This window comes from Brachyistius frenatus, unplaced genomic scaffold (assembly GCF_029030835.1).
Source record: "Brachyistius frenatus isolate BFR_SWC_R1_liver_20210118 unplaced genomic scaffold, ASM2903083v1 Contig_549, whole genome shotgun sequence".
NCBI lineage: Eukaryota > Metazoa > Chordata > Actinopteri > Embiotocidae > Brachyistius > Brachyistius frenatus.
The window spans coordinates 15,561-40,000 of NW_027211148.1; the positions used below are offsets into that span (position 1 = coordinate 15,561).

The 24,440-nt window shown below is 45.0% G+C and overlaps 2 protein-coding genes and 2 long non-coding RNA genes across 14 annotated transcripts in view; 3 read left to right on the forward strand and 1 right to left on the reverse strand.

Annotated features, from left to right (window-relative positions):
• Positions 1-5,288: 5,288 nt before the first annotated feature.
• On the reverse strand, positions 5,289-5,902 carry LOC138614681 (uncharacterized). Its single transcript, XR_011310314.1, has 3 exons — positions 5,731-5,902; positions 5,523-5,568; positions 5,289-5,387 (listed from the first exon to the last, which is right to left on the reverse strand). It is a non-coding gene; the product is annotated as an uncharacterized lncRNA (long non-coding RNA).
• A 3,571-nt stretch (positions 5,903-9,473) lies between these two features.
• LOC138614683 (uncharacterized) lies at positions 9,474-11,655 on the forward strand. 9 transcript variants are annotated; one of them, XR_011310318.1, is made up of 3 exons: positions 9,474-10,543; positions 10,574-10,603; positions 10,664-11,655. It is a non-coding gene; the product is annotated as an uncharacterized lncRNA (long non-coding RNA). The 9 variants fall into 9 exon arrangements; XR_011310315.1 differs by having other exon boundaries at positions 9,474-10,513; positions 10,634-11,655; XR_011310319.1 differs by having other exon boundaries at positions 9,474-10,503; positions 10,574-10,613.
• Positions 11,656-14,628: 2,973 nt separating this feature from the next.
• Positions 14,629-24,440, forward strand: part of LOC138614682 (F-actin-capping protein subunit alpha-2-like) — a 10,362-nt gene continuing 550 nt past the window's right edge. The window contains exons 1-10 of the mRNA XM_069688244.1: positions 14,629-14,632; positions 14,730-14,840; positions 15,422-15,473; positions 15,701-15,764; positions 17,258-17,464; positions 18,087-18,166; positions 21,655-21,742; positions 23,299-23,370; positions 23,571-23,633; positions 24,100-24,440. The exon at positions 24,100-24,440 is cut by the window's right edge and continues 550 nt beyond it. Coding sequence (XP_069544345.1) covers positions 14,629-14,632; positions 14,730-14,840; positions 15,422-15,473; positions 15,701-15,764; positions 17,258-17,464; positions 18,087-18,166; positions 21,655-21,742; positions 23,299-23,370; positions 23,571-23,633; positions 24,100-24,240 — 882 coding nt within the window. The 3' untranslated portion in view covers positions 24,241-24,440. The remainder of the gene's footprint in view (positions 14,633-14,729; positions 14,841-15,421; positions 15,474-15,700; positions 15,765-17,257; positions 17,465-18,086; positions 18,167-21,654; positions 21,743-23,298; positions 23,371-23,570; positions 23,634-24,099) is intronic.
• On the forward strand, positions 19,100-21,644 carry LOC138614679 (uncharacterized). 3 transcript variants are annotated; one of them, XR_011310313.1, is made up of 3 exons: positions 19,100-20,896; positions 20,993-21,076; positions 21,113-21,644. XR_011310313.1 is itself a non-coding variant. In XM_069688241.1 (2 exons), the coding sequence occupies exons 1-2, from the start codon at positions 20,622-20,624 to the stop codon at positions 21,624-21,626; spliced, it is 933 nt and encodes a 310-aa protein (XP_069544342.1). In that variant the 5' UTR covers positions 19,100-20,621; the 3' UTR covers positions 21,627-21,644. The 3 variants fall into 3 exon arrangements, 2 of the variants coding, with proteins under 2 accessions (XP_069544342.1, XP_069544344.1); XM_069688241.1 differs by having other exon boundaries at positions 20,969-21,644; XM_069688243.1 differs by having other exon boundaries at positions 20,993-21,644.

Genomic DNA, 24,440 nt, shown 5'->3' on the forward strand with positions numbered 1-24,440 from the left:
ACGTTTGCTGCCGTCATAAAGCCAATATTGGATATATTTCAAACTTTGACGTGAATATCTGTACTATGTTGTAGAAAGTAACTAAACACATCTACTCAAGTACTGCACTGAAGTATAAATTCAAGATATTTGCACTTTACGTTTATACCTTTACTTCACTGGATGAAAATCTGCTTTTGTTAGAATTCCTGTCTGTTCCTGGTGTGTTTTTCTCTGTTTAACCCCGATCACCTCCTCCTGTGTGCTGTCATTCCCCTGTCTATTTGTTTCTCCTCAGCGGTACCCTCCTCCGAGTTCCGCCCACTGCCGTGCCTCTCTCCGGCAGCACAGCTGTGCTGCGTTCCGGTGATCACCTGCTGATACAAATACCCCGGTCTCCTGCCTGCCCAGGGTCAGTCCGTCCGTTGCCTACCCGTCAACCCGTCCCGTAAGTCTGTCCGTCTCCCTGTCTGAGATTCCGGTTCTGACTCCATCTGTTTCCTGTGTCCTGCCGTTCAGTGTCGAGCCACGGGCATTCGCCTGAACGAAGAAGATTCCAGATCGTTCCACGGAGATCATCTGCTGCAATCTTGGCAATCCTGTGTCGAGCTTCGAGCGTCACACAGTCGACCCTGCCTTTCCGTCCAGTGTCGAGCCACGGGTATCACCTGCACGAAGAGACCTTCCAGTTCGTTCCTCGGAGATCAGCTGTCGAAGGTTTGGCTATCCTGTGTCGAGTCGCAGACGTCACACAGTCGATCCGGCCAATCAGCTGCGCTGGTGGAGGACCACGGGATTCCCACCAAGCCACGTCAGCCTGCCGCTCGCTGTGGAGAAGACTCGGGATTCCCCAGCGAAGTGCCCACCCGGCTAGCCTGTCACGTGCTGAGGAGGACCTCGGGATTCCCTCAGCTAACCCACTTCCCGCTGCATGCTGCCTACCTGCCTGTTCGTCAGCCTGCCAGCTGCCTCTCGGAGTGGAGTTGCACGGACCCGCGCTTTTGAACTCAGACAGTTTGTGTGCCTTCTGTTGGTTACCCATCCCGAGGAGAAATAAAGGACTTGGTTCACCTGAGATTCCACTGTTGTGTCTGCATTTGAGTTCGTTGGAAACACACCTCATAACAGCTTAATGACATCGTCTGATCGCTGGTTACTTTTCATGACTTTTTACTTTCTGTCCAGTGAAAACACACATTTCCAAATTCTGTGATTTTGAATTTTTCTAATAAACTGAAAGATTAAATGTTTTTTTATAAACGATTTAAAAACCCATTTAGCACTAAAAACAGGTCGGATTTTCTGATTTCGTTTATTTTTAAGAGATTATTAGTTCTAATGAACAAGACGATCTCAAAGTAACACACACACTTTTATATATATATATATATATATATATATATATAATTATTTATATATGTGTTGAGACATTTGGCCTTCTGGTGGCGCTGAAGGAATTAGTTCAGGAGTTTGAGATTCATCTCCACAGATATCTTTTTAATGTCACAACAATCAGTAACAGTTGTGGAGACGTCTCACTAAAAATTAGCCACATTTTGGCTGCAGGAATCCTTTGGGAACATGAATACATTCATATATTTTTATTAATAAGAATCCTTCGGTGGAGTCGGAGTTTTGTGTGCTGATGGAGGATCTAATGACTGGCAGCTCTAAATGTTCCTTCATGGATTAAACACTTTACACATTTCATCTAAAGCTCACAACCTGCTTCACCCCGACACGTCTGTAGCTTCAAACTCCTTCAGATGTGCAGACAGACGTGTTTCAGTGTTTCCGGGTTTCCGTATGCTGCTTCCTTTCTTTCAACACAGCTCATCAGATACTGTCAGAGGTGGAGATACAGACTCGGACTGATGCAATGCCAAAACGGCATTTCTCACTGTAACGTCTGCAGATCACTCAGCATGGTGGAGACACACTGATACTCACAAAGGTTGTGCTACTTTTTTATACAACAGTTGATCATGGTGGTTTGTTAATGCCTCCGTTCGAGAGATTTCTGAGTCCTGTCGGTGGTTATTGTCTAAGTGGGAGTCGTGTAACGAGGATCTGAGGTGACTAACAGTGACTGAGGTTGAGTCACCGACAGGAGCAACTGTTCTCCCTGCAGGTGATGAGGATCTCCGGTCTCAACACCAAGCAGCACAGTTATTCAGACACTGGTGTAGTGGATGGAGGTTCACTAAGGAAGGAGATAATAATCAATAATAGTATTTAAGCACCACAACAGTCTATGATCACATGAAATGCTTGAAAACATTGTAAATGTGTCCAACTGAGTGTGATAATGACGGCTGTAGTAACGGTGGAACATCAGAGGACTGCATTGTTCCTTCAGAGATGAGTCATGATAAATGGATGAATGAGAGGGTGAGGAATGGGCGCAGCCTCTGTAACATGTTTGTATATAATATATATAGATATATACTGTACTGTATATACTGTGCATTTTATATTAGATTTATATTTTATATTTTTACTGCTTTTTTATTGCTTTTCTATTATTCTATTATTATCTTATTGCTTCTGTATGCCGCTGTAGCGAAAAAAATTCCCCTCGGGGATTAATAAAGTAACTACCTAACCTAACCTAACATGGATTACTGTCATGATTTCACTGCTGCTGCCCTTTAATAGAGAAATAATAAAGTCACAGCAGGAGTATCACATGAGGAGAGGAGAGGAGAGGAGAGGAGAGGAGAGGAGAGGAGAGGAGAGGAGAGGAGAGGAGAGGAGAGGAGAGGAGAGGAGAGGAGAGGAGAGGAGAGGAGAGGAGAGGATATATAAATTGTATACAAGTATATAGTATATAAATTGCATGTTATCTTTTTTGCTGGCGGTCTGAGAGGGAAGTCAGAGCCAGCTCCAGAAAACAGTCCTCGTTCGCCCTCCAGTGGTGAACAGTGGTAAACACACTGTGACAGCGTCACTAACTATCACTGGGCTTCCCCAGACTAATGATGATGAACGAGACAGACTCTGAAAACCTTCCAGCTTCTTTTGGCATCTTCACAGCAAGAGAAGCATGTGTTTCAGTTCATGTGTTCTGCTTCAGTTCCTCTACCTGTGTGCTGTCCTAAACAATAAACGCAAATACCAAACAATGTTATTTAAAACAAATATTTACTTTTATTTGTATATTTATGTATTGCTTTTACCAAGGTGCCTTTGATTAAGCCTGTAATACTCTCTATTAAAGTTACATTAAAGTAAAAGCTAAAAATGTGAAAGAAACTGAAATTTTTCTTGTTTTATATTCAAAACCTTTATAAAAATAAAACATTAAGATCAAATAGTTTATTTAATTATTGATCTCTGTGATGAGAGGAACATGTTGATTTACAGCAGGAGAAGAAAAGACCAGAGAACAGAATACAAATGATAAGAAAACAAAAACAAACATATACAATTTCTCTTTTATATAAACAGTATAATAATCAAACACTGGTGTTCTGGAAATATACACATCTGCAAATCAACAGTGCATTTTTAAAACACTTTGAATAAATAATGATTGAATGATGTAACTCTTGCTGTGGCCTGGAACCGAGCCGATGAGCCCCGACCCGAACCGAGCCGGGAATCCACCCATGTGATGACGTCACGGGGCTCTGACAAGCTGGTGGTGCCGGAAGAAAAGATGGCGGATCATGAGGAGCAGCTATCCGACGAGGAGAAGGTAAGATGCCGATTTAAATAGAGCTTAAACCGCGGCGGGAAGCGTTAGAACTCCAATTTAGTTGCATCGGATCCGTCCTCCCGGTGCGGCCCGGTGCGGCCCGGTGGAGAGGACCGAGGAGAACCGGGCCTCGGCTCGCTGCTGCTGCTCATTATTTTTAGCTCAACTTCCGCTCATTTGTGAATGTAACGGAGCTCCTTGTACGGTCCTGACTCAAGCTAGGAGCCGTGGACATTTTATAACCCCCCCCCCCCCCCCCCCGGGGACTCGTGTCCCCCTCTGGTGTTTCCGGTTGCTGTTATTGAAGTTTTATACACCGGAGATCGCTAGCTTGGTGAGTTAGTTCAGCATAGCCGTAGCCTGCTAGCAGCTAGCATCACTTCCTAATGTTCGGCCGTTTCTCCGCTTGTTGTTTTATAAGTCGCCGTTTGACAGCAGCCATGTGCTCTATATCTAAAGAGCTCTATATCTAAAGAGCTCTATCTACATCTAAAGAGCTCTATCTATATCTAAAGAGCTCTATATCTAAAGAGCTCTATATCTAAAGAGCTCTATCTACATCTAAAGAGCTCTATCTATAGCTAAAGAGCTCTATATCTAAAGAGCTCTATCTACATCTAAAGAGCTCTATATCTAAAGAGCTCTATCTATATCTAAAGAGCTCTATATCTAAAGAGCTCTATCTACATCTAAAGAGCTCTATCTATAGCTAAAGAGCTCTATATCTAAAGAGCTCTATCTACATCTAAAGAGCTCTATATCTAAAGAGCTCTATCTATATCTAAAGAGCTCTATATCTAAAGAGCTCTATCTACATCTAAAGAGCTCTATATTTAAAGAGCTCTATATCTAAAGAGCTCTACATTTAAAGAGCTCTATATCTAAAGAGCTCTACATCTAAAGAGCAATATATCTAAAGAGCTCTACATCTAAAGAGCTCTATATCTAAAGAGCTCTACATCTAAAGAGCTCTACATCTAAAGAGCAATATATCTAAAGAGCTCTACATCTAAAGAGCTCTATCTATATCTAAAGAGCTCTACATCTAAAGAGCTCTATCTACATCTAAAGAGCTCTATATCTAAAGAGCTCTACATCTAAAGAGCAATATATCTAAAGAGCTCTACATCTAAAGAGCTCTATATCTAAAGAGCTCTATATCTAAAGAGCTCTACATCTAAAGAGCAATATATCTAAAGAGCTCTACATCTAAAGAGCTCTATCTATATCTAAAGAGCTCTATATCTAAAGAGCTCTACATCTAAAGAGCTCTAAATCTAAAGAGTTCTATACTTAAAGAGCTCTACATCTAAAGAGCTCTATACCTAAAGAGCTCTACATCTAAAGAGCTCTACATCTAACTACATCTAAAGAGCTCTACATCTAAAGAGCTCTATATCTAAAGAGCTCGCTGCACCAACAATAGGCAGCCTATGAGCTCCTCTGATCAGGAACATCTCACTAATTTAATCTAATTTAATTCATCTGCTTCCTTCCGGTTCTGAAGTCTACATCTTATGTTAACAGAGAACTGGTATGGAGGGATTCAGCCCATCATGTAGGGAGAGTTTCCTCCTCATGACGTCCCGCTCATCAACATCCTGAAACACACCTGAAACACACCTGAAACAAACACCTGAAACAAACACCTGAAACACACCTGAAACAAACACCTGAAACAAACACCTGAAACACACCTGAAACACACCTGAAACAAACACCTGAAACACACCACACAAACAACACACCTGAAACACACCTGAAACAAACACCTGAAACACACCTGAAACACACACACACACACACACACACACACACACACGACACACACACACACACACACACTTGAAACACACCCGACACACACCTGAAACACACCCGACACACACCTGAAACACACACCCGACACGCACCTGAAACACACCTGAAAAACACCTGAAACACACTTGAAACACCCCCCCGAAACACACCCGACACACACCTGAAACACACCTGAAAAACACCTGAAACACACTTGAAACACACTTGAAACACACACCTGAAACACACACCCGAAACACACCCGACACACACCTGAAACACACCTGAAACACACCCGAAACACACTTGACACACACACCTAACACACACCCGACACACACCCGAAACACACCCAACACGCACCTGAAACACACCTGAAACACATCTGAAACACACCCAACACACTCACCTGAAACACACCCAACACACGCACCTGAAACACATCTGAAACACACCCAACACACGCACCTGAAACACACCTGAAACACATCTGAAACACACCCAACACACTCACCTGAAACACACCCGACACACACCCAACACACACCTGAAACACACATCCGACACACGCCTGAAACACACACCCGAAACACACCCGACACACACCTGAAACACACACCCGACACACACCTGAAACACACCCGACACGCACCTGAAACACACCTGAAACACACCTGAAACACACCCACACACACCTGAAACACACCCAAAACATACACACCTGAAACACACCCCAAAACACACACACCTGAAACACACCCGACACACACACACCTGAAACACACCCGACACACACACCTGAAACACACCCGAAACACACACCTGAAACACACCCAAAACATACACACACACACCTGAAACACACCCAAAACATACACACCTGAAACACACACACACACACACACACACACACACACACACACACACACACACACACACACACACACACACACACACACACACACACACACACACACACACACACACACACACACACACACACACACCTGAAACACACCCGACACACACACCTGACACACACCTGAAACACACACACACACCTGAAACACACCCAAAACACACACCCGACACACACACACACACACACACACACCTGAAACACACCCGACACACACTTGAAACACACCCGACACACACCTGAAACACACCCGACACACACTTGAAACACACCCGACACACACCTGAAACACACCCGACACACACCTGAAACACACCCGACACACACCTGAACACACACCCAAACACACACCTGAAACACACACCAAAACACACACCTGAAACACACCCAAAACATACACACCTGAAACACACACCTCAAACACACACTGAAACACACCCAACACACACCCCTGAAACACACCCCTGAAACACACACCTGAAACAACACACCCCTGAAACACTCGTAGACCACCCGAGTGCTCAAACTGAAGGGGTCTCTGCTGTTCCACGAATCTTTCTCACACTTTATTTAATGTCCTGCTGAACTGCTCATTTACTGTCAGTTATCATTTATTAGATTTAGCTTCGTGTGATGCTTTTTGGTCGGCAAATATTACAATCTGAGCTGTTGTGAGAGGCACATCACAGCGGGAACAGCTGTTCACTGTTTATTATTGGTTCTTTGACAACTGATTTATTGTTCCATACTCTTATTGTGAAGGGTCTACATGGAGGAGTGTCTGCATGTGTACCTGTTGCCCTGTGTTGTGAGTTTGCAGTTAAAATTCCTCCCAGGCTCATTAATACCACAGTGAGCGTTTATGAGCGTTCTTAATAAACTTTCCTGAGGTCTGTAGGTTCTGTAACGGACGGGAGGCTTCGTTATCCCCCGCTGTGGTCCACATCAGTCCCAGTCAGAAGTTCTTCAGAGTTGTGCAGCTCATCGAGCCACCTTTGTGACTGCGTCATGCTCTTCAACACTCAGGCATCCACTGTGACTCAGCGTTTCCTCCCAGGGCTCTGCTGTCCAGCTGACTGGCCTCTAGGAGGTTTAGTGATGTACCGGCACTTCTCAGGTTGGTGCTTATTGGGATGAAGCTGTGGTCGAATGGTTCACAATGTTGGATGATGGTGTTCACTGGTGTCTGTTCACCTCTTCACCACGCTGGTTTCCTCTTCCACAGTTTGACCAGTTAGGTTTGTTCAGAGCGAATATCATGAAGGTAGATTCCCTGACGCAGCACTATTCAGTGTTCAGGTGTTCATTTCCCTCTCTGGATGTGAGTCGGACCGAGCAGCGTACTTCCTCCCTCCACTGCATGTGTGCTGTTCAAAGTGTCTCTCCTTTGCTGGAGCTAAAATCAGAGAATCAACCTGCTGCAGACTGGTTGGTGTCAGAGAGAAATGAGCACAAAGAGAGGAAATGCTCTTTTTCATCTGCCTGACACCGTGACAGTGGGTAACTGTCTAAAAACATCTACTGAAATGTGAATAGCTCTGTCACTGTCTAGTCATGATTTGTAGAATAAAAGTAAATGCTGATGGAGAACATGATCACCACACCAGAACCTCTCAGCACTCCTCTGGTCCTCCTCTGGTCCTCCTCTGGTCCTCCTCTACACACTGAATGATGAATCTGCAGACGGGCTTTTGTGGGAATCCCGACATGCTATGATCTGACATTACTGTGACGACTGTTGAATCTTTTATCTCTCACCCATTTTATTTTGTGCCAAATATAGTAACCAGTTTGGACTTGGTCTCTGGGAAATACTCATTAGACGTGTCCTGTTGTCGCTCACTGTGCGATTCCAGTAAAAAACTTTCTGATTGGGAATTACTGAAGTGGCTCTGACATTAGTAAATGATGAAACAGTCTTCTCTCTGAGTCATGTGGGTACCGATCCACCAGCTTCCTGATTACAGCAGAGAAACCACTCGCTGTTACAGGAGACTGTCATTACTCAACCTGTTAGCTGTCTGGGCAGGTAGCAGAACCACAAACTCAGTATGTTTACTCCTCTGTCTGTTAACTTTGTTTGTTACCCCAGAAAAGACCAGAAGTTATGATCTGCTAATTGATTCATGGAGGAGACAAACATCCAGTGGACAGGTAGCAGCTGCTCACCTGGGCTCCTGTCACTCACGTCCTTTCAGTTGTCTAGAAGGGAGGATAAATTGTTTGCTAGTCTTTTTTGAAGTTGAAATAAGAGAGAATAAAATCCCTGAGCTCTGCGCTAGCTAGTTTATTATCATGCATGACAAAGAAAAGCATCACATGTGTGTTTGAGACACTGGGACCAGTTGAATACTTTCTGGAGGAATATCTAAAACCATCAGTTCAGTATCCAGTAGTTGTAATTGTAAGTCATTGTGGTGTCAGTGGTTTGAGTTTCACCGTTTAGTTTGACCTCTAATATGTTAGAAAGAAAATCCAGTGAGAAAATTAATGTTGGAGGTTTTTTATTTTAAAGTTCACTCTGCTTTTACAACTATGTTAATACCTGGAATACTGTACCCAATGATTTAACACGTCACATAACGTTCACGCCTGGTGAGCACAGACAAATGAGGAAGTTCCTCCTCAGCCAATCACATTCAAGAATGAGACCCAGCGCTCCTTTCAGCCCTGAGTGCTCCACAGCTCAAACCTGTATCTGACCCACCAGTTGTAGAGTGGTCAGTCTGTTACCATTTATTATCTATTTGTATTATTTTCAAAGTAATTGTAACAATAATGAGGCGCACAAATGCACTCATAGGTCTGAATTAAACGGTTGACTAAATAATGGAGTCACTGTCACCATTCATTTCTCACCTGTTGATCAGCAGCACTGAGAGGATTAATCAGCCTCTAGTGTCTGTGTGACTTATTGTGTAACTGATGTGACACACAGACAAACAGAAATAAACAACAATAGAGTTTTTTTGTTGACAGTGATGCTGCAATAGATCATAAAGCAGTTTCACTGTAAAAGCAGCACTTGGCAGTCACGCCTGACTAACACGGCTGCAGGAGAAGTTAGCATGTTTATTGGCCATAATAGATAAATCTACTTCTACTGGAGGCATCAATGCAAACAATACAAGTAGTCACTGTACAGAAAGGCATTACTGATAAATCATCCACTAAATCCCATGTAAAGAAGAAAGCCTCTCTCGAAGTTTAAGCTTTGTATCTGTACTAAGATTAGGAGGGCAGGAAAATCGGTCGACAAAAAAAAAAATCAACATTTGGATACATGATGCCTATCATGCAGAGCGATTTATATAATACATTAACTGACACGCAGAGATAAATGCAGGGAGATTAAAAAAACATGTTACAGCAGAGATCCAGCTGCTGAATTATCACATTTCATTAAGGTTTTTTTTTCTCTCCAATTTCATAGTTTTAAACCCTTATTGCACTCCGGATAACAGAGGTCATAAAGAAGCCTCCGATAAAGTGTAATCCTTTTTAACAATACAATCTGAATCAATATAATGGTGGAATGAAGCCATCCTTCATTTAACTGGAGAGCAGGTTGAGCTCAGCCTGTCAACACCCGTCTTCAACCATAGAATAGTTGCATAATCTCCAGGTGTTTCCAGGTGTTTGTAGGTGTTTGTATGTCTTTGTAGGTGTCTCCAGGTGTTTGTAGGTGTTTTTAGGTGTTTGTAGGTGTCTCCAGGTGTTTGTAGGTGTTTGTAGGTGTCTCCAGGTGTTTGTAGGTGTTTGTAGGTGTCTGTAGGTGTCTCCAGGTGTTTGTATGTGTTTGTAGGTGTCTCCAGGTGTTTCCAGGTGTTTGTATGTGTTTGTAGGTGTCTCCAGGTGTTTGTAGATGTCTCCAGGTGTTTGTATGTGTTTGTAGGTGTCTCCAGGTGTTTGTAGGTGTATCCAGGTGTTTGTATGTGTTTGTAGGTGTCTCCAGGTGTTTGTAGGTGTATCCAGGTGTCTCCAGGTGTTTGTATGTGTTTGTAGGTGTCTCCAGGTGTCTCCAGGTGTTTGTAGGTGTATCCAGGTGTTTGTAGGTGTATCCAGGTGTCTCCAGGTGTCTCCAGGTGTTTGTATGTGTTTGTAGGTGTCTCCAGGTGTTTGTAGGTGTATCCAGGTGTTTGTAGGTGTATCCAGGTGTCTCCAGGTGTATCCAGGTGTTTGTAGGTGTCTCCAGGTGTTTGTAGGTGTATCCAGGTGTTTGTAGGTGTATCCAGGTGTCTCCAGGTGTATCCATGTGTTTGTAGGTGTTTGTAGGTGTCTCCAGGTGTTTGTAGGTGTATCCAGGTGTCTCCAGGTGTTTGTAGGTGTCTCCAGGTGTTTGTAGGTGTCTTCAGGTGTTTCCAGGTGTTTGTAGCAGAGCAACAGATGTGGAGACCAGGAGAGAACAATGCTTTCTGTCTGATTGATGTTTGAACAGAAAGCTCCCTGCTTTTCTTCCAGGTTTATATGAATGAATATGAATGTGTGTTTTCAGGTCTGACTGCAGACATCAGTGGCTTCAGACCAACATGACTGCAGGTTGTAATGTGATATTAAATGTTTTGCATCGCTAGCGGTAAAAGGAGACAACTGTAACCTGCAGGGTGTCGGGAGAAGTCAGTGCGGTGTTGGCTGAAGGTGATGAGCAGTCGGGTTCCTGGACGTGTTTCATTTAGTGACATGATTCATTCAGTATTACTCTCAACCACATCGCTGCTTATCAGTTTTAACAAGGCATCTTATGATATTTTTAGAATTCTGACTATTTAAAGGACTTTAAAATATTTGGTCAGGATTACAAAGTAGCAGAGAAGAAGAAGTGGGGAGACCTAGCTGAGTATTATGGTCTGTATTGTGAGTGAGTCCAGCTGGGCCTTCACTACATGCTGTTACCTGCTCCATTTCCTCTGTACTACGAAATGAAAATAAACCAGTGTTTGAGCTTTATAACTATAATTATAACTGAAGCGTTTCACAGGAGAATAATGTGATTCCTGTTCACGGTGTTGGATCACCGACAGATACATTCATTAAAGTACTCCACACCTCCGGGAGGAACTCAAACTGATGGCTACCTGGAAGGAAGGAATCAGTGTGACAGCTCCGAATGGTCTTGATGAAGGTTGTCCATGAGGATCAGTGATGCAGGAAGTGAAGGCAGCGTAACATCAACCTGACTGAAAGCAGCACAGCTGACAACGTTATTACTCTGTAACACCATTTATTAACTGATGGTGAGGAAGCAGCATTAATCTGGAACATCTGATTACTTCGTTTCTTCGTCTCCGGTTGAACTCCTCCTCCTGATTAGGGTTAACATCTCTGTCTATCCTGGAGCTCCCTAAACACGCGCACACACACACACACACACGCACGCACGCACGCATGCAGGCACGCACGCACACACACACACACACACACACACACACACAGACAAACACACACTCTCACACACACACACACACACACACACACACACACACACACACACACACACACACACACACACACACATAGACAAACACACTCACACACACAAAGACAAACACACACACACACACACACACACACATAGACAAACACACACACACACACAGACAAACACACACTCACACACACATAGACAAACACACACACACACATACAGACAAACGCACACACGCGCGCACACACACACAGACAAACACACACACACACACACACATAGACAAACACACACACAGACAAACACACACTCACACACACATAGACAAACACACACACACACATAGACAAACACACACACACACACACACATAGACAAACACACACACACACACAGACAAACACACACTCACACACACATAGACAAACACACACACACACATACAGACAAACGCACACACACACACACACACACACACACACACACACACACACACACACACACACACACACACACACACACACACACACACATACACACACACACACACACACATAGACAAACACACACACAGACAAACACACACTCACACACACATAGACAAACACACACACAGACACACACATAGACAAACACACACACAGACAAACACACACTCACACACACACAAAGACAAAAACACACACACACACACACACTCACACTCACTCACACACACACACACACACACACACACACACACACACACACACACACACACACACACACACTCACACGCACACACTCACTCACACTCACACACACACTCACTCACTCACACACACACACTCACTCACTCACTTACACACACACACACACACACACACACACACACACACACACACACACACACACACACAGACACACACACACACACACACACTCACACACACTCACTCACACACACACACACACACACACACACACACACACACACACACACACACACACACACACACACACACACACACACACACACACACACACACACACACACACACACACACACACACACACACACACACACACACACACACACACACACACACACACACACACACACACACACACACACACACACACACACCCTCCATGGATAATGATTCTGATTTCCATTGATCATTCTCATGTTATTTTGTTCTCAACACATTCCACGATGCGATGAATAAAGATTTGAACTGGAACATTTCATTCATTAGATGTAGGATGTGTTGTTTAAGTGTTCCCTTTATTTTTTGAGCATTGTATGTAACCTCCTCCTGATGTGACAGAGCTTCAGGCTTCAGGTTGTTGAGATACAACGTTATGAATTTCTACTGCAGGCCTGGCCAACCCGCGGCTCCCGAGCCACATGCGGCTCTTTGCCTAGTTTCATGCGGCTCTTACGTTCATATCGAAGTTTGTGTTTGTTTTTTTCTTTTAAAATCTTTTTATTGATTTTGTAAATACTTTAGACAGAGAGGTAGGACAGGATTACCCCTCCAAAAAATTGGGATATACAGAATAGTACATTCAGTTGTAAGTCTCTTGGAGGTCGTGTTTGTGGTTTTTTTTAATGTGCGTGTTCGCTTCGCTTGAGTTCAATACGGTATTTTTGTCAAACGCGCATGTGCGTGAGATGAAAATACCGCAAAGTTTCCCAGTTGGGGCAAAATCATCTGAGGAAACAATTAGTGTCCAGCTCGCTCTCAAAATGGCAGGAAAAAATGCACAGCAAAACGAAAAGATGAAGATGAACACAGGACGTTTTTAACAGAGTGGGAGAGTTTCTATTTTTTTGTTGAACGTCATGGCGAGCCATTCTGCCTGATATGTCAGGCGTCATTAGCGCATTTCAAAGCTTCAAATCTTCAGTGCCACTACAGCTCACTCCATGCTAACATCGACCAGGGATTTCCAAAAGTGGACTGAACTTCACAAGCACAAGTTGGACACTTTAAAAGGTCAGGCAGAAAAGCAGATACAGTTTTTCCAAAAATGTGCAAAGCACTCAGAGACCGTAACGCTTGCATCGTATCAACTGGCTTGGAACATTGCACGGGCTAAAAAGCCATTTAATGAAGGGGAGTTTGTTAAAAAATGCCTTGATATTGTGCCATTAAAAGACAGAACCCGTGGCATAGATGTGAAAGAAACAATGATGGCTGCATTTGCGAAAGCAAATCTGCCCACACCGAAACTAACTGCAATAGCCACGGATGGAGCGCCGGCCGTGATCGGATCTGTGAACGAGTCGGTGTTTTCTACCCTGAAACACGTGAAATCAAAGCATCGATCTGTTCTGACTGACACCCGTGTGAAAGAATTGCTTCGAGTGGCAACAACAGAATACAAGCCAGATTTGAAGAGGATTGTTCAAGGAATGCCAGAAGTCGCACTAAGCAACATGCATAGTAAAAGAAAAACGCTTGTAAATGATGATATTTTTGTTTGTGGACTTGGTTGAACTGAGAGTTTGTGTGTGTGAGACAGTGCACACAATGTTCATTGTTGAAGATGACTGGCCTGTGGTCTGAGTACTGTAGGAGTCCATTTCTGTCATTATCATGTTGGTGTGTGACATTTACAATAAATCTGGCTGAGCAGAGGTCTGTGCGTGTGTGTGTGTGTGTGTGTGTGTGTGTGTGTGTGTGTGTGTGTGTGTGTGTGTGTGTGTGTGTGTGTGTGTGTGTGTGTGTGTGTGTGTGTGTGTGTGTGTGTGTGTGTGTGTGTGTGTGTGTGTGTGTGTGTGTGTGTGAAGGGATGGGGTGAAGTTCATGTGTGCCCATGTGTATGATGTGGCTCTTTGCGGTAACATAGTAAAAAATGTGGCTCTTAGTCTCTGACTGGTTGGCCACCCCTGTTCTACTGGTTGTGTATCTGACCAGTGAGTCCCAGTCCTGACCGTTTCCTGTTTCCTGTTTCCTGTTTCCAGGTGCGCATAGCAGCTAACTTTGTGATCCACGCCCCCCCAGGAGAGTTCAACGAGGTGTTCAACGGTCAGTTCAGCATTCTGATAGCATCACACTCTCTCCCTTTCCTCCTCCTCGCCTCTCCTCCTTCTCAGTTCTCCTCCTTCACCCTCTCCTCTCCTTGTCCCCTCCCCTCTCCTCTTCTCCTCATCTCCTCTTCCTCCCGTCCTCTCCCCTCCCTTCCTCCTCTCCCTCTGCTCCTCCCTTCCTCCTCTCCTCCTCTTCCCCCCTCCTCTTCCCCTCTCCTGCTCCTCGCCTCCTCTCCTCTCCTCCTCCTCTCTTCTCCTCCTCCTTTCCCCTCTCCTCCCCCTCCTCTTTCCCTCCTTACCTCCCTTCCCCTCCTCCCTCCCCTCATTTCCTCTTCTCCCTCTCCTCCCCTCCTCCTCTCCTATCCTCCTGCTCCTTTCATCTCCTCTCTCATCCCCTCCTTCTCTCCTCCTCTCCTCCTTTCCCTCCTCTCCATCCCCTCCTCTTTTCTCTCCTTCTCTCTTCCTCCTCTCCTCTCCTCTCCTCTCCTCTCCTCTCCTCTCTCTTCCTCGTCCTGCTCCTCCTCATCCCCTCCCCTCCTCCTATCCTCCTCTCTAATGACCTCCTTGTTTCCTCCCCAGATGTGCGGTTGCTCCTGAACAATGATAATCTTCTGAGGGAAGGTGCAGCTCAGTAAGTCTGTTTGTAATATTTATTAGAAGAACAGCTGTTTACTCTTTAAAATGTAAAGTTAGTCTTTAGTTTCCTCTTGGCTCCTCCCTCTCCTCCCTCGTGGCTCCTCCCACATCCGACTCACCACCAGAACTGACCCCGTATCACAGTAAACCAGCTGGCTCGAGGTCGTTGTGTTGAACCAGAGTTTAAATGAAATGATGTTCACGTGATGTTTCTCTCTGCAGTGCTTTTGCACAGTATAACCTGGACCAGTTCACCCCCGTGAAGGTGGAGGGCTACGAAGACCAGGTGAGCTCCTCCTCATCCTCTGCTCCTCCGGTGATGGTGGTAGGATGGAGAAGTGGGGGTGGTGACATCATGGGGTTGATGACATCATGACTTTTTGATTATTTTTGTCATTAATACTTGTTACAACTTCGATCAAGTCTTCAGCCATGATTGTACCAAGGTCATAGTGCAATGATGTCATAGTGTAATGACGTCATCGTGTAATGATGTCATCATGTCCTGTGTTCATGTATCACAGCTGAAACCCAGCAGGAGGTCTTTGGTTCATCACGTCCTTTTTATTTTTCTCTCTTTCTCCTCCTGGTTACATCTATTCTACTCCTGACACTGCTTCTGGTTTTCACTCATTTCTTTGTCTCCCTCCCTCCATCTCCCTCCCCCCCTCCTTCCTTCTTTCCTTGTCTCCTTCCCTCCCTCCCTCCTTCCTTCCTCCCTCCCTCCCTCCTTCCTTTCTTCCTTGTCTCCCTTCTTCCTCCCTCCCTCCTTTCTTCCTTCCTTCCTTCCCTCCCTCCCTCCTCCCTCCTTCCTTCCTCCCTGCCTCCCTTCCTCCTTCCTTTCTTTCTTATCTCCCTCCTTACTCTCTCCCTCCTTTCTCCCTTCCTCTCTCCCTCCCTCCTTCCTTTCTTTCTTGTCTCCCTCCCTCCCTCCCTCCCTCCCTCCCTCCCTCCCTCCCTCCCTTCCTCTCTTCCTCCCTCCTTTCTTCCTTGTCTCCTCCCTCCCTTCCTTGTCTCCCTTCCTCCCTCCCTCTCTCCCTCCCTCCCTCCCTCCCTCCTTTGTCTCCCTCCCTCTCTCACTCCTTTCTTCCTTGTCTCCCTCCTTCCTCCCTCCCTGCCTCTCTCCTCCCTCCCTCCCTCTTCCCTTCCTCCCTCCTTTCTTCCTTGTCTCCCTCCTTCCTTCCTTCCTCCCTCCCTGCCTCCCTCCTCCCTTCTGCCTCCTCCCTTCTCCCTCCTTTCTTCATTGTCTCCCTCCTTCCTCCCTCCCTGCCTCCCTTCCTTTCTTTATTGTCTCCCTCCCTGCCTCCTTCCCTCCCTTCCTTGTCTCCCTCCCTCCTCCCTCTCTCCCTCCTTTTTCCCTCCCTCCCTCCTTTGTCTCCCTCCCTCTCTCACTCCTTTCTTCCTTGTCTCCCTCCTTCCTCCCTCCCTGCCTCCCTCCCTCCCTCTTCCCTTCCTCCCTCCTTTCTTCATTGTCTCCCTCCTTCCTCCCTCCCTGCCTCCCTTCCTTTCTTTATTGTCTCCCTCCCTGCCTCCCTTCCTTTCTGCCTTGTCTCCCTCCTCCCTCCCTCCCCTCCCTCTCTCACTCCTTTCTTCTTTGTCTCCCTCCCTCCTTCTTCCCTCCCTCCTTTCTTCCTTGTCTCCCTCCTTCCTCCCTCCCTGCCTCCCTTCCTTTCTTTCTTGTCTCCCTCTTCCCTCCCTCCTTTCTTCCTTGTCTCCCTCCTCCTCCCTCCCTCCCTGCCTCCCTTCCTTTCTTCCTTGTCTCCCTCTTCCCTCCCTCAGGTCTTAATCACAGAGCACGGTGACCTCGGGAACGGCCGAGTTTTGGACCCCAAGAACAAGATCTCCTTCAAGTTCGACCACTTGAGGAAGGAGGCGAGTGACCCGCGGGCCCAGGAGGTGGACGCCTCCCTGGAGGTCTGGAGGAGCGCCGTGGACTCGGCCGTCAGGGCCTACGTGAAGGAGCACTATCCCAGTGGAGTGTGCACCGTACGTCAGAGAAGCTCTTCACTCGGTCAGGGTTTCCAGTTGCTGGTTTATATGAACATGTCCTCTCTGGATCTCTGGAGTCAGACCGGTCAGAGCTCACGTTTAAAATAAACAAAAATCATTTGCAGTTTGTGCATTTTTCTTTTGCATGTTAATAAAACGGAGGTTTGTGTAAAATGCACTTTAGATTAAATCAGCTGAGGTGCTGATTTTGATGAAGTGGTGAACTTCATGAAGTTCCAACTGCTGCATGTCGCTGCTGCAGACTGTCTGTAGATGACCTCGTCATACCTGTCATGTGACTCGCCCTCCAGCATACCTGTCATGTGACTCGCCCTCCAGCACACCTGTCATGTGACTCGCCCTCCAGCATACCTGTCACACACCGAGCAAACACAAGCACATTATCATATGAACCCCCCCTGAGGCCGCCCAGTGTTATAAAGGGACGCTGTGTGTGGTCCAGCCTCCCAGCAGCAGGTCACCAGGACACAAACCACCGTCTCCTCCTGCTGATGCTCATGTACGCCAGCAAAGTAGAATATAGAAAAGAATCCATAAACTGAGAGAAATAATAACTGCTCACATGAAATCCAGAATTTATTTTTCCTTCTTTCTTCAGATTTACGGGAAAACCATCGACGGACATCAAACCATCATCGTGTGCATCGAGTGCCATCAGTTCCAACCAAAAAACTTCTGGTATGTTGGGGACACTTTGAATTTAATGGGATTCATTCCAGTTTGAGGTTTGTTTCATCTTCCATATCATTTCTAACACACATTAAACATATGGCGAACAACACTGTTATTCCAGATGAGCCTCCAGTAAAGATCACTGTGGCTCCACACTTTGATACACTTTGAGACATTGACTGAATTGATTGATACTCGTTTTTTTTAAATGCCTCATCATTCAGTTTAAAATTTCAAAACTAGTCTACATTAAGTTTTCATTTTAAAACAGGAGTGAATGTTGTTAAGTCCAGTTTCCCGTACGTAGACTCTCCCTGAATGCACCAGCTGGATGAATCACAGGAACTCTTACATTGTTTGACTCCTTCTGTGTGGATTGTCCTGTGCACAGCTGGCTCACTATCTTATTGGTCTTTTGTTATTACCGTTATTACTATGTTATTTGAGGCGTTCAGGAACATCTCTAAACTGTCGCTTCAACTGCATGTGAGGCATTTAAGGGGCATCTATAAATTCTAGCCACAGAAGATAACTTTGGTTCCACTTTTCCACTAGTCCCCTCTAAACTGCATGACAACTAAAGATTGTACCAAACTATATGAATCATTTTATTATTTAAAAAAATGTTTTAATAAGATTATTGTTAAAAGCAGTATCTTTCAATAATTAGTATTGAAGTCAAGGTCTCAGTACCAGCTTCAAAGATCTTAAAACAACACACTGCTCTCAGCTTGATTCAGTCATTTTTATTTAGAAGTAAATTTAATAGTTTCTAAACTAAAGTTCATGTTAAACAGTGAATAAACATAAGAAGGTTGAAATGAACTGAACTGTAACTGGTACTTTAGTGTAACTGGTACTTTACTGTAACTGGTACTTTAGTGTAACCGGTACTTTTTTGTAACTGGTACTTTACTGTAACTGGTACTTTAGTGTAACTGGTACTTTAGTGTAATTGGTAATTTACGGTAAATTGTACTTTACTGTAACTGGTACTTTAGTGTAACTAGTGTAACTGGTAATTTACTGTAACTGGTACTTTTCTGGAACTGGTACTTTAGTGTAACTGGTACTTTACTGGAACTTTACTGTAATTGTAACTGGTACTTTACTGGAACTGGTACTTTACTGGAAATGGTACTTTAGTGCTGAGCTGGTTCTGATCAGGTTAATCTAATTGGTTGAGAAGTGCTCCAATCCTCTTTACTGACGGCTTGAACGGGGATTATGGGATGTTGGGTGTAATGATCCTATGACTACTGACCACCACCTTCAGCTGCTGCTGTTCTGCATAATGAACCTGCAGAACCTGGTGAATGATGAGGACATTAAAATAGAATCTGGTGAATGATGAGAACATTAAAATAGAATCTGGTGAATGATGAGGACATTAAAATAGAATCTGGTGAATGTTTAGGACATTAAAATAGAATCTGGTGAATGATGAGGACATTAAAACAGAATTCTATTCTTGATTTCACAGGAACCAGTGAAGAGAAGATAAAACTAGAGAAATATGATCTCTCTTGATAAATCCCATCAGTACTCTTGCTGCAGCATTTTGGACCAGCTGCAGGTTTTTAATGAGTAATTTGGACATCCTAACAGCAAGGAATTACAATAATCTAGTCTAGAAGTAACAAACACATGAATGAGTTTTTCTGCATCACGCTGAGGAAGGATTTTCCTGATTTTATTAATATTACGTAGATGAAAGAAGGCAGTTCTGGAGATTTGCTTTATATGGTGTCTAAAGGACAAATCCTCATCAAAGATGACTCCAAGGTTCCTCACAGTTTTGCTGGAGGCCAAGACAACGTCATCTAGAGTAACTAAGTGATTACAGAAAGAGTTTCTGAGGGGTTTAGGACCAAGTACAAGAACTTCTGTTTTGTCTGAATTTAGAAGCAGGAAGTTTTTGGTCATCCAGGCCTTTATGTCTTTTAGACAGGCTTCAAGTTTTACTAACTGATTAGTTTCATCTGGTTTTATAGAAAGATATAGCTGAGTGTCATCTGCATAACAATGGAAGTTGATGCAGTGCTTCCTGATGACATCTCTTAATGGAAGCATGTACAAAGTAAAAAGTATTGGGCCTAACACTGAGCCTTGTGGAACTCCATAACTAACTCTTGTTTGTCTGGAAGACTCATTGTTGACATGGACAAACTGGAATCTATCTGATAAGTAGGATTTGAACCAGTCTAATGCAGTTCCTTTAATCCTCGTAACGTCTTCTAATCTCTGTAATAAGATCGTATGATCAATCGTATCAAAAACAGCACTGAGGTCCAGAAGAACAAGTACAGAGAGATCTGATATTTAATAGTCCTCTTTTAATTCAGATTTTTTTTTTGATCCATTCATTTGGTGGGATACATTTTTATAAAATTTGTATTGATACTTCATATAATATATTATTTATTCAGGTTTACTTTCATTTGTGACTTGTGGATGAAACATGACCTTTAATTATCATATCAGGTTAATATCTAGCTTCATATCCAGGTTCATATTCAGGTTCATATTCAGGTTCATATTCAGGTTCATATCCAGCTTCATATTCAGCTTCATATTCAGCTTCATATCCAGCTTCATATTCAGGTTCATATTCAGGTTCATATCCAGCTTCATATTCAGGTTCATATCCAGCTTCATATTCAGCTTCATATTCAGCTTCATATTCAGCTTCACATCCAGCTTCATATCCAGCTTCATATTCAGCTTCATATTCAGGTTCACATCCAGCTTCATATTCAGGTTCATATCCAGGTTCATATTTAGCTTCATATTCAGCTTCATATTCAGGTTCACATCCAGCTTCATATCCAGGTTCATATTCAGCTTCATATTCAGGTTCATATCCAGCTTCATATTCAGCTTCATATTCAGCTTCATATCCAGCTTCATATTCAGGTTCACATCCAGCTTCATATTCAGGTTCATATCCAGCTTCATATTCAGCTTCATATCCAGCTTCATATTCAGCTTCATATTCAGGTTCATATCCAGCTTCATATTCAGCTTCATATCCAGCTTCATATTCAGGTTCACATCCAGCTTCATATTCAGGTTCATATCCAGCTTCATATTCAGCTTCATATCCAGCTTCATATTCAGCTTCATATTCAGGTTCACATCCAGCTTCATATTCAGGTTCATATCCAGCTTCATATTCAGCTTCATATCCAGCTTCATATTCAGGTTCACATCCAGCTTCATATTCAGGTTCATATCCAGCTTCATATTCAGCTTCATATCCAGCTTCATATTCAGCTTCATATTCAGGTTCACATCCAGCTTCATATTCAGGTTCATATCCAGCTTCATATTCAGCTTCATATCCAGCTTCATATTCAGCTTCATATTCAGGTTCATATCCAGCTTCATATCCAGGATTCCAACGTTAAAACCATCTTTTAGAACATGCTTCAGTTTCCTGCTTCATGGATGTAAAGATTCCTGACTTGTTCCTGTTTCCTCTGTCTCCACAGGAACGGACGTTGGAGGTCAGAGTGGAAGTTCACCGTATCCCCGTCCTCCACCTCCTCCACCCAGGTGGCCGGGATCATGAAAATACAGGTGCTTCCTTCAAATCCGTCACACTGAGGAGGCGTTGTGGTGCGGCGTGGCGAATTGAGGCGTGGCGCGGCGTGGTGTGTTGAGGCGTGGTGTTGTGGCGTGTCGTGGTGGCGTGGCATGGGGTGTTGAGGCGTGGTGGCGTGGTGATATGGCACAGCGTGGCGGTGTGGCATGTTGAGGTGTGGTTACGTGGTGTGGCATGGCGGCGTGGCGTGTTGAGCCGTGGTGCAGTTGCATGTTGAGTCGTGCCGTGGCGTGTTGAGGTGCGGTGGCGTGGTGTGTTGAGTGTGGCATGGCATGGCGGTGTGGCGTGTTGAGCCATGGTGCCGTGGGGTGTTGTGGCGTGGCGTGTTGAGCCATGGTGCCGTGGCATGTTGAGTCGTGGCGGCGTGGTGACATGGCGTGCCGGTGTGGGGTGTTGTGGCGTGGCATGTTGAGCCGTGGTGGCGTGGTGACATGGCGTGCCGGTGTGGGGTGTTGTGGCGTGGCATGTTGAGCCGTGGTGGTGTGGTGACATGGCGTGCCGGTGTGGGGTGTTGTGGCGTGGCATGTTGAGCCGTGGTGGCGTGGTGACATGGCGTGCCGGTGTGGGGTGTTGTGGCGTGGCATGTTGAGCCGTGGTGGCGTGGTGACATGGCGTGCCGGTGTGGGGTGTTGTGGCGTGGCATGTTGAGCCGTGGTGGTGTGGTGACATGGCGTGCCGGTGTGGGGTGTTGTGGCGTGGCATGTTGAGCCGTGGTGGCGTGGTGACATGGCGTGCCGGTGTGGGGTGTTGTGGTGTGGCATGTTGAGCCGTGGTGGCGTGACATGTTGAGTCGTGGCGACATGGCGTGCCGGTGTGGGGTGTTGTGGCGTGGTGGCGTGGTGACATGGCGTGCCGGTGTGGGGTGTTGTGGCGTGGCATGTTGAGCCGTGGTGGCGTGGTGACATGGCGTGCCGGTGTGGGGTGTTGTGGCGTGGCATGTTGAGTCGTGGCGGCATGGTGACATGGCGTGCCGGTGTGGGGTGTTGTGGCGTGGCATGTTGAGCCGTGGTGGCGTGGCATGTTGAGTCGTGGCAGCGTGGTGACATGGCGTGCCAGTGTGGGGTGTTGTGGCGTGGCGTGGCATGTTGAGCCGTGGTGGCGTGGCGTGTTGAGTGTGGTGGCGTGGCATGTTGAGTCGTGGTGGCGTGGCATGTTGAGTCGTGGTGGCGTGGCGTGTTGAGGTGTGGTGGCGTGGCATGTTGAGTCGTGGCGGTGTGGCGTGGTGTGTTGAGTCGTGGCGGCGTGGTGACTTGGCGTGGCGGTGTGCCGTGTAGAGGCGTGGTGGTGTGGCGTGGTGACATGGCGTGGCGGTGTGGGGTGTGATGTGATGTGATTTTTGACGTGGACTGATTACTTTCTGGTTAATATCTGTATTCAGTAACTCGTCTCTTCATCTGGGTTTTTCCGTCTGTATTTCTGTTTGAAGATCTCTTCATCTTCATCACATCTTATTTTTCTCCAACTTCTGTCATTTAGAGCCTCAGAGTTTCTTTCAGACATCAGTTCCAGTGATCTTCTGTCTTCTCTTTAGGTTCATTACTACGAGGACGGGAACGTCCAGCTCGTGAGCCACAAAGAGGTTCAGGAGATCATGTCGGTTTCTGTGAGTACAACGTCAAGTGTTTCTCTGCCATAAACTACGGGAGTCATTTCAGAAACTGAGCACATGATTATGTTTTATATGTTGGAGGTGGTTGTTCCTCTGCAGTTATTCTTCCTGTGCATGTTTATTCTTTATTATTCTCAGTGTTCACATTCTGTAATTTTATTGTTCCTCCTCCTCTAAAAATGAAAATCTTTCAGAATGAGGCTTCAACTGCGAAGGAGTTTGTTAAGATCATGGAGGCTGCAGAGAACGACTACCAGGTAGGAGTTCAGGAGGGAAATGAGCTGGAAACACCTGAAGAGAAGAAAACATCTGTTTACTGTCAGGATCTAACTGATTTATTGACTGATGACATCATATATTCAGGTGACATCATGACGAGCTTGTGTTGCTCTGTTTAGGATTTAATGATGAAACTCTTCACTCTCACAAACCTCCACGTCATAATGAAATATATGATATCTGGATAAAAGAGAAATCTGCACAACCAAGCTGGTAGAAAACACCGTCATATAAACAGATATTATGGACGGATGTTATTTACTGTGATATTATATAGTGTGATAATAATTCTTCATTGTGACTATTAAAGTATTAAATTCAGTAAAAATTGTAGAAAATATGGAAAAGTTCATGTTTCTGTCCCTTGAACTTTTTCAGACTTGTGAATGATGTGACTTCATCCAAATGAATGTTTACTATGTTGTCATGTTTGCTTCCTGTCAGACGGCCATCAACGAGAACTACCAGACCATGTCGGACACGACCTTCAAAGCCTTACGCCGCCAGCTTCCTGTGACGCGCACCAAGATAGACTGGAACAAGATCCTGAGCTACAAGATCGGCAAGGAGATGCAGAACGCTTAAACCGCTGGACCCCCCCCCCCCATCTCCTTCCCCTCCCTCCTCCTCCAACAACGTTGCATGACTGGATAGTTGTTTTGTCTTTGTACAAAAATTAGACAAGCAAACAGGACAAAGAAAGGTTTGGTCTCACATCGGATGACTGCTGTTGTGTTCTATGATCACAAAGATTATTGTATTTGGGAAAATATAAGTTGATGAAT

What these genes read in the sequence shown, in the direction of transcription:
- LOC138614679 (XM_069688241.1), top strand. Translation starts at nt 20,622, where the DNA reads ATGACCTTTAATTATCATATCAGGTTAATATCTAGCTTCATATCCAGG. An exon ending in ATATTCAGCTTCATATTCAG is followed by an intron (nt 20,897 to 20,968) that starts GTTCACATCCAG and finishes CTTCATATTCAG; the next exon opens with GTTCACATCCAGCTTCATAT.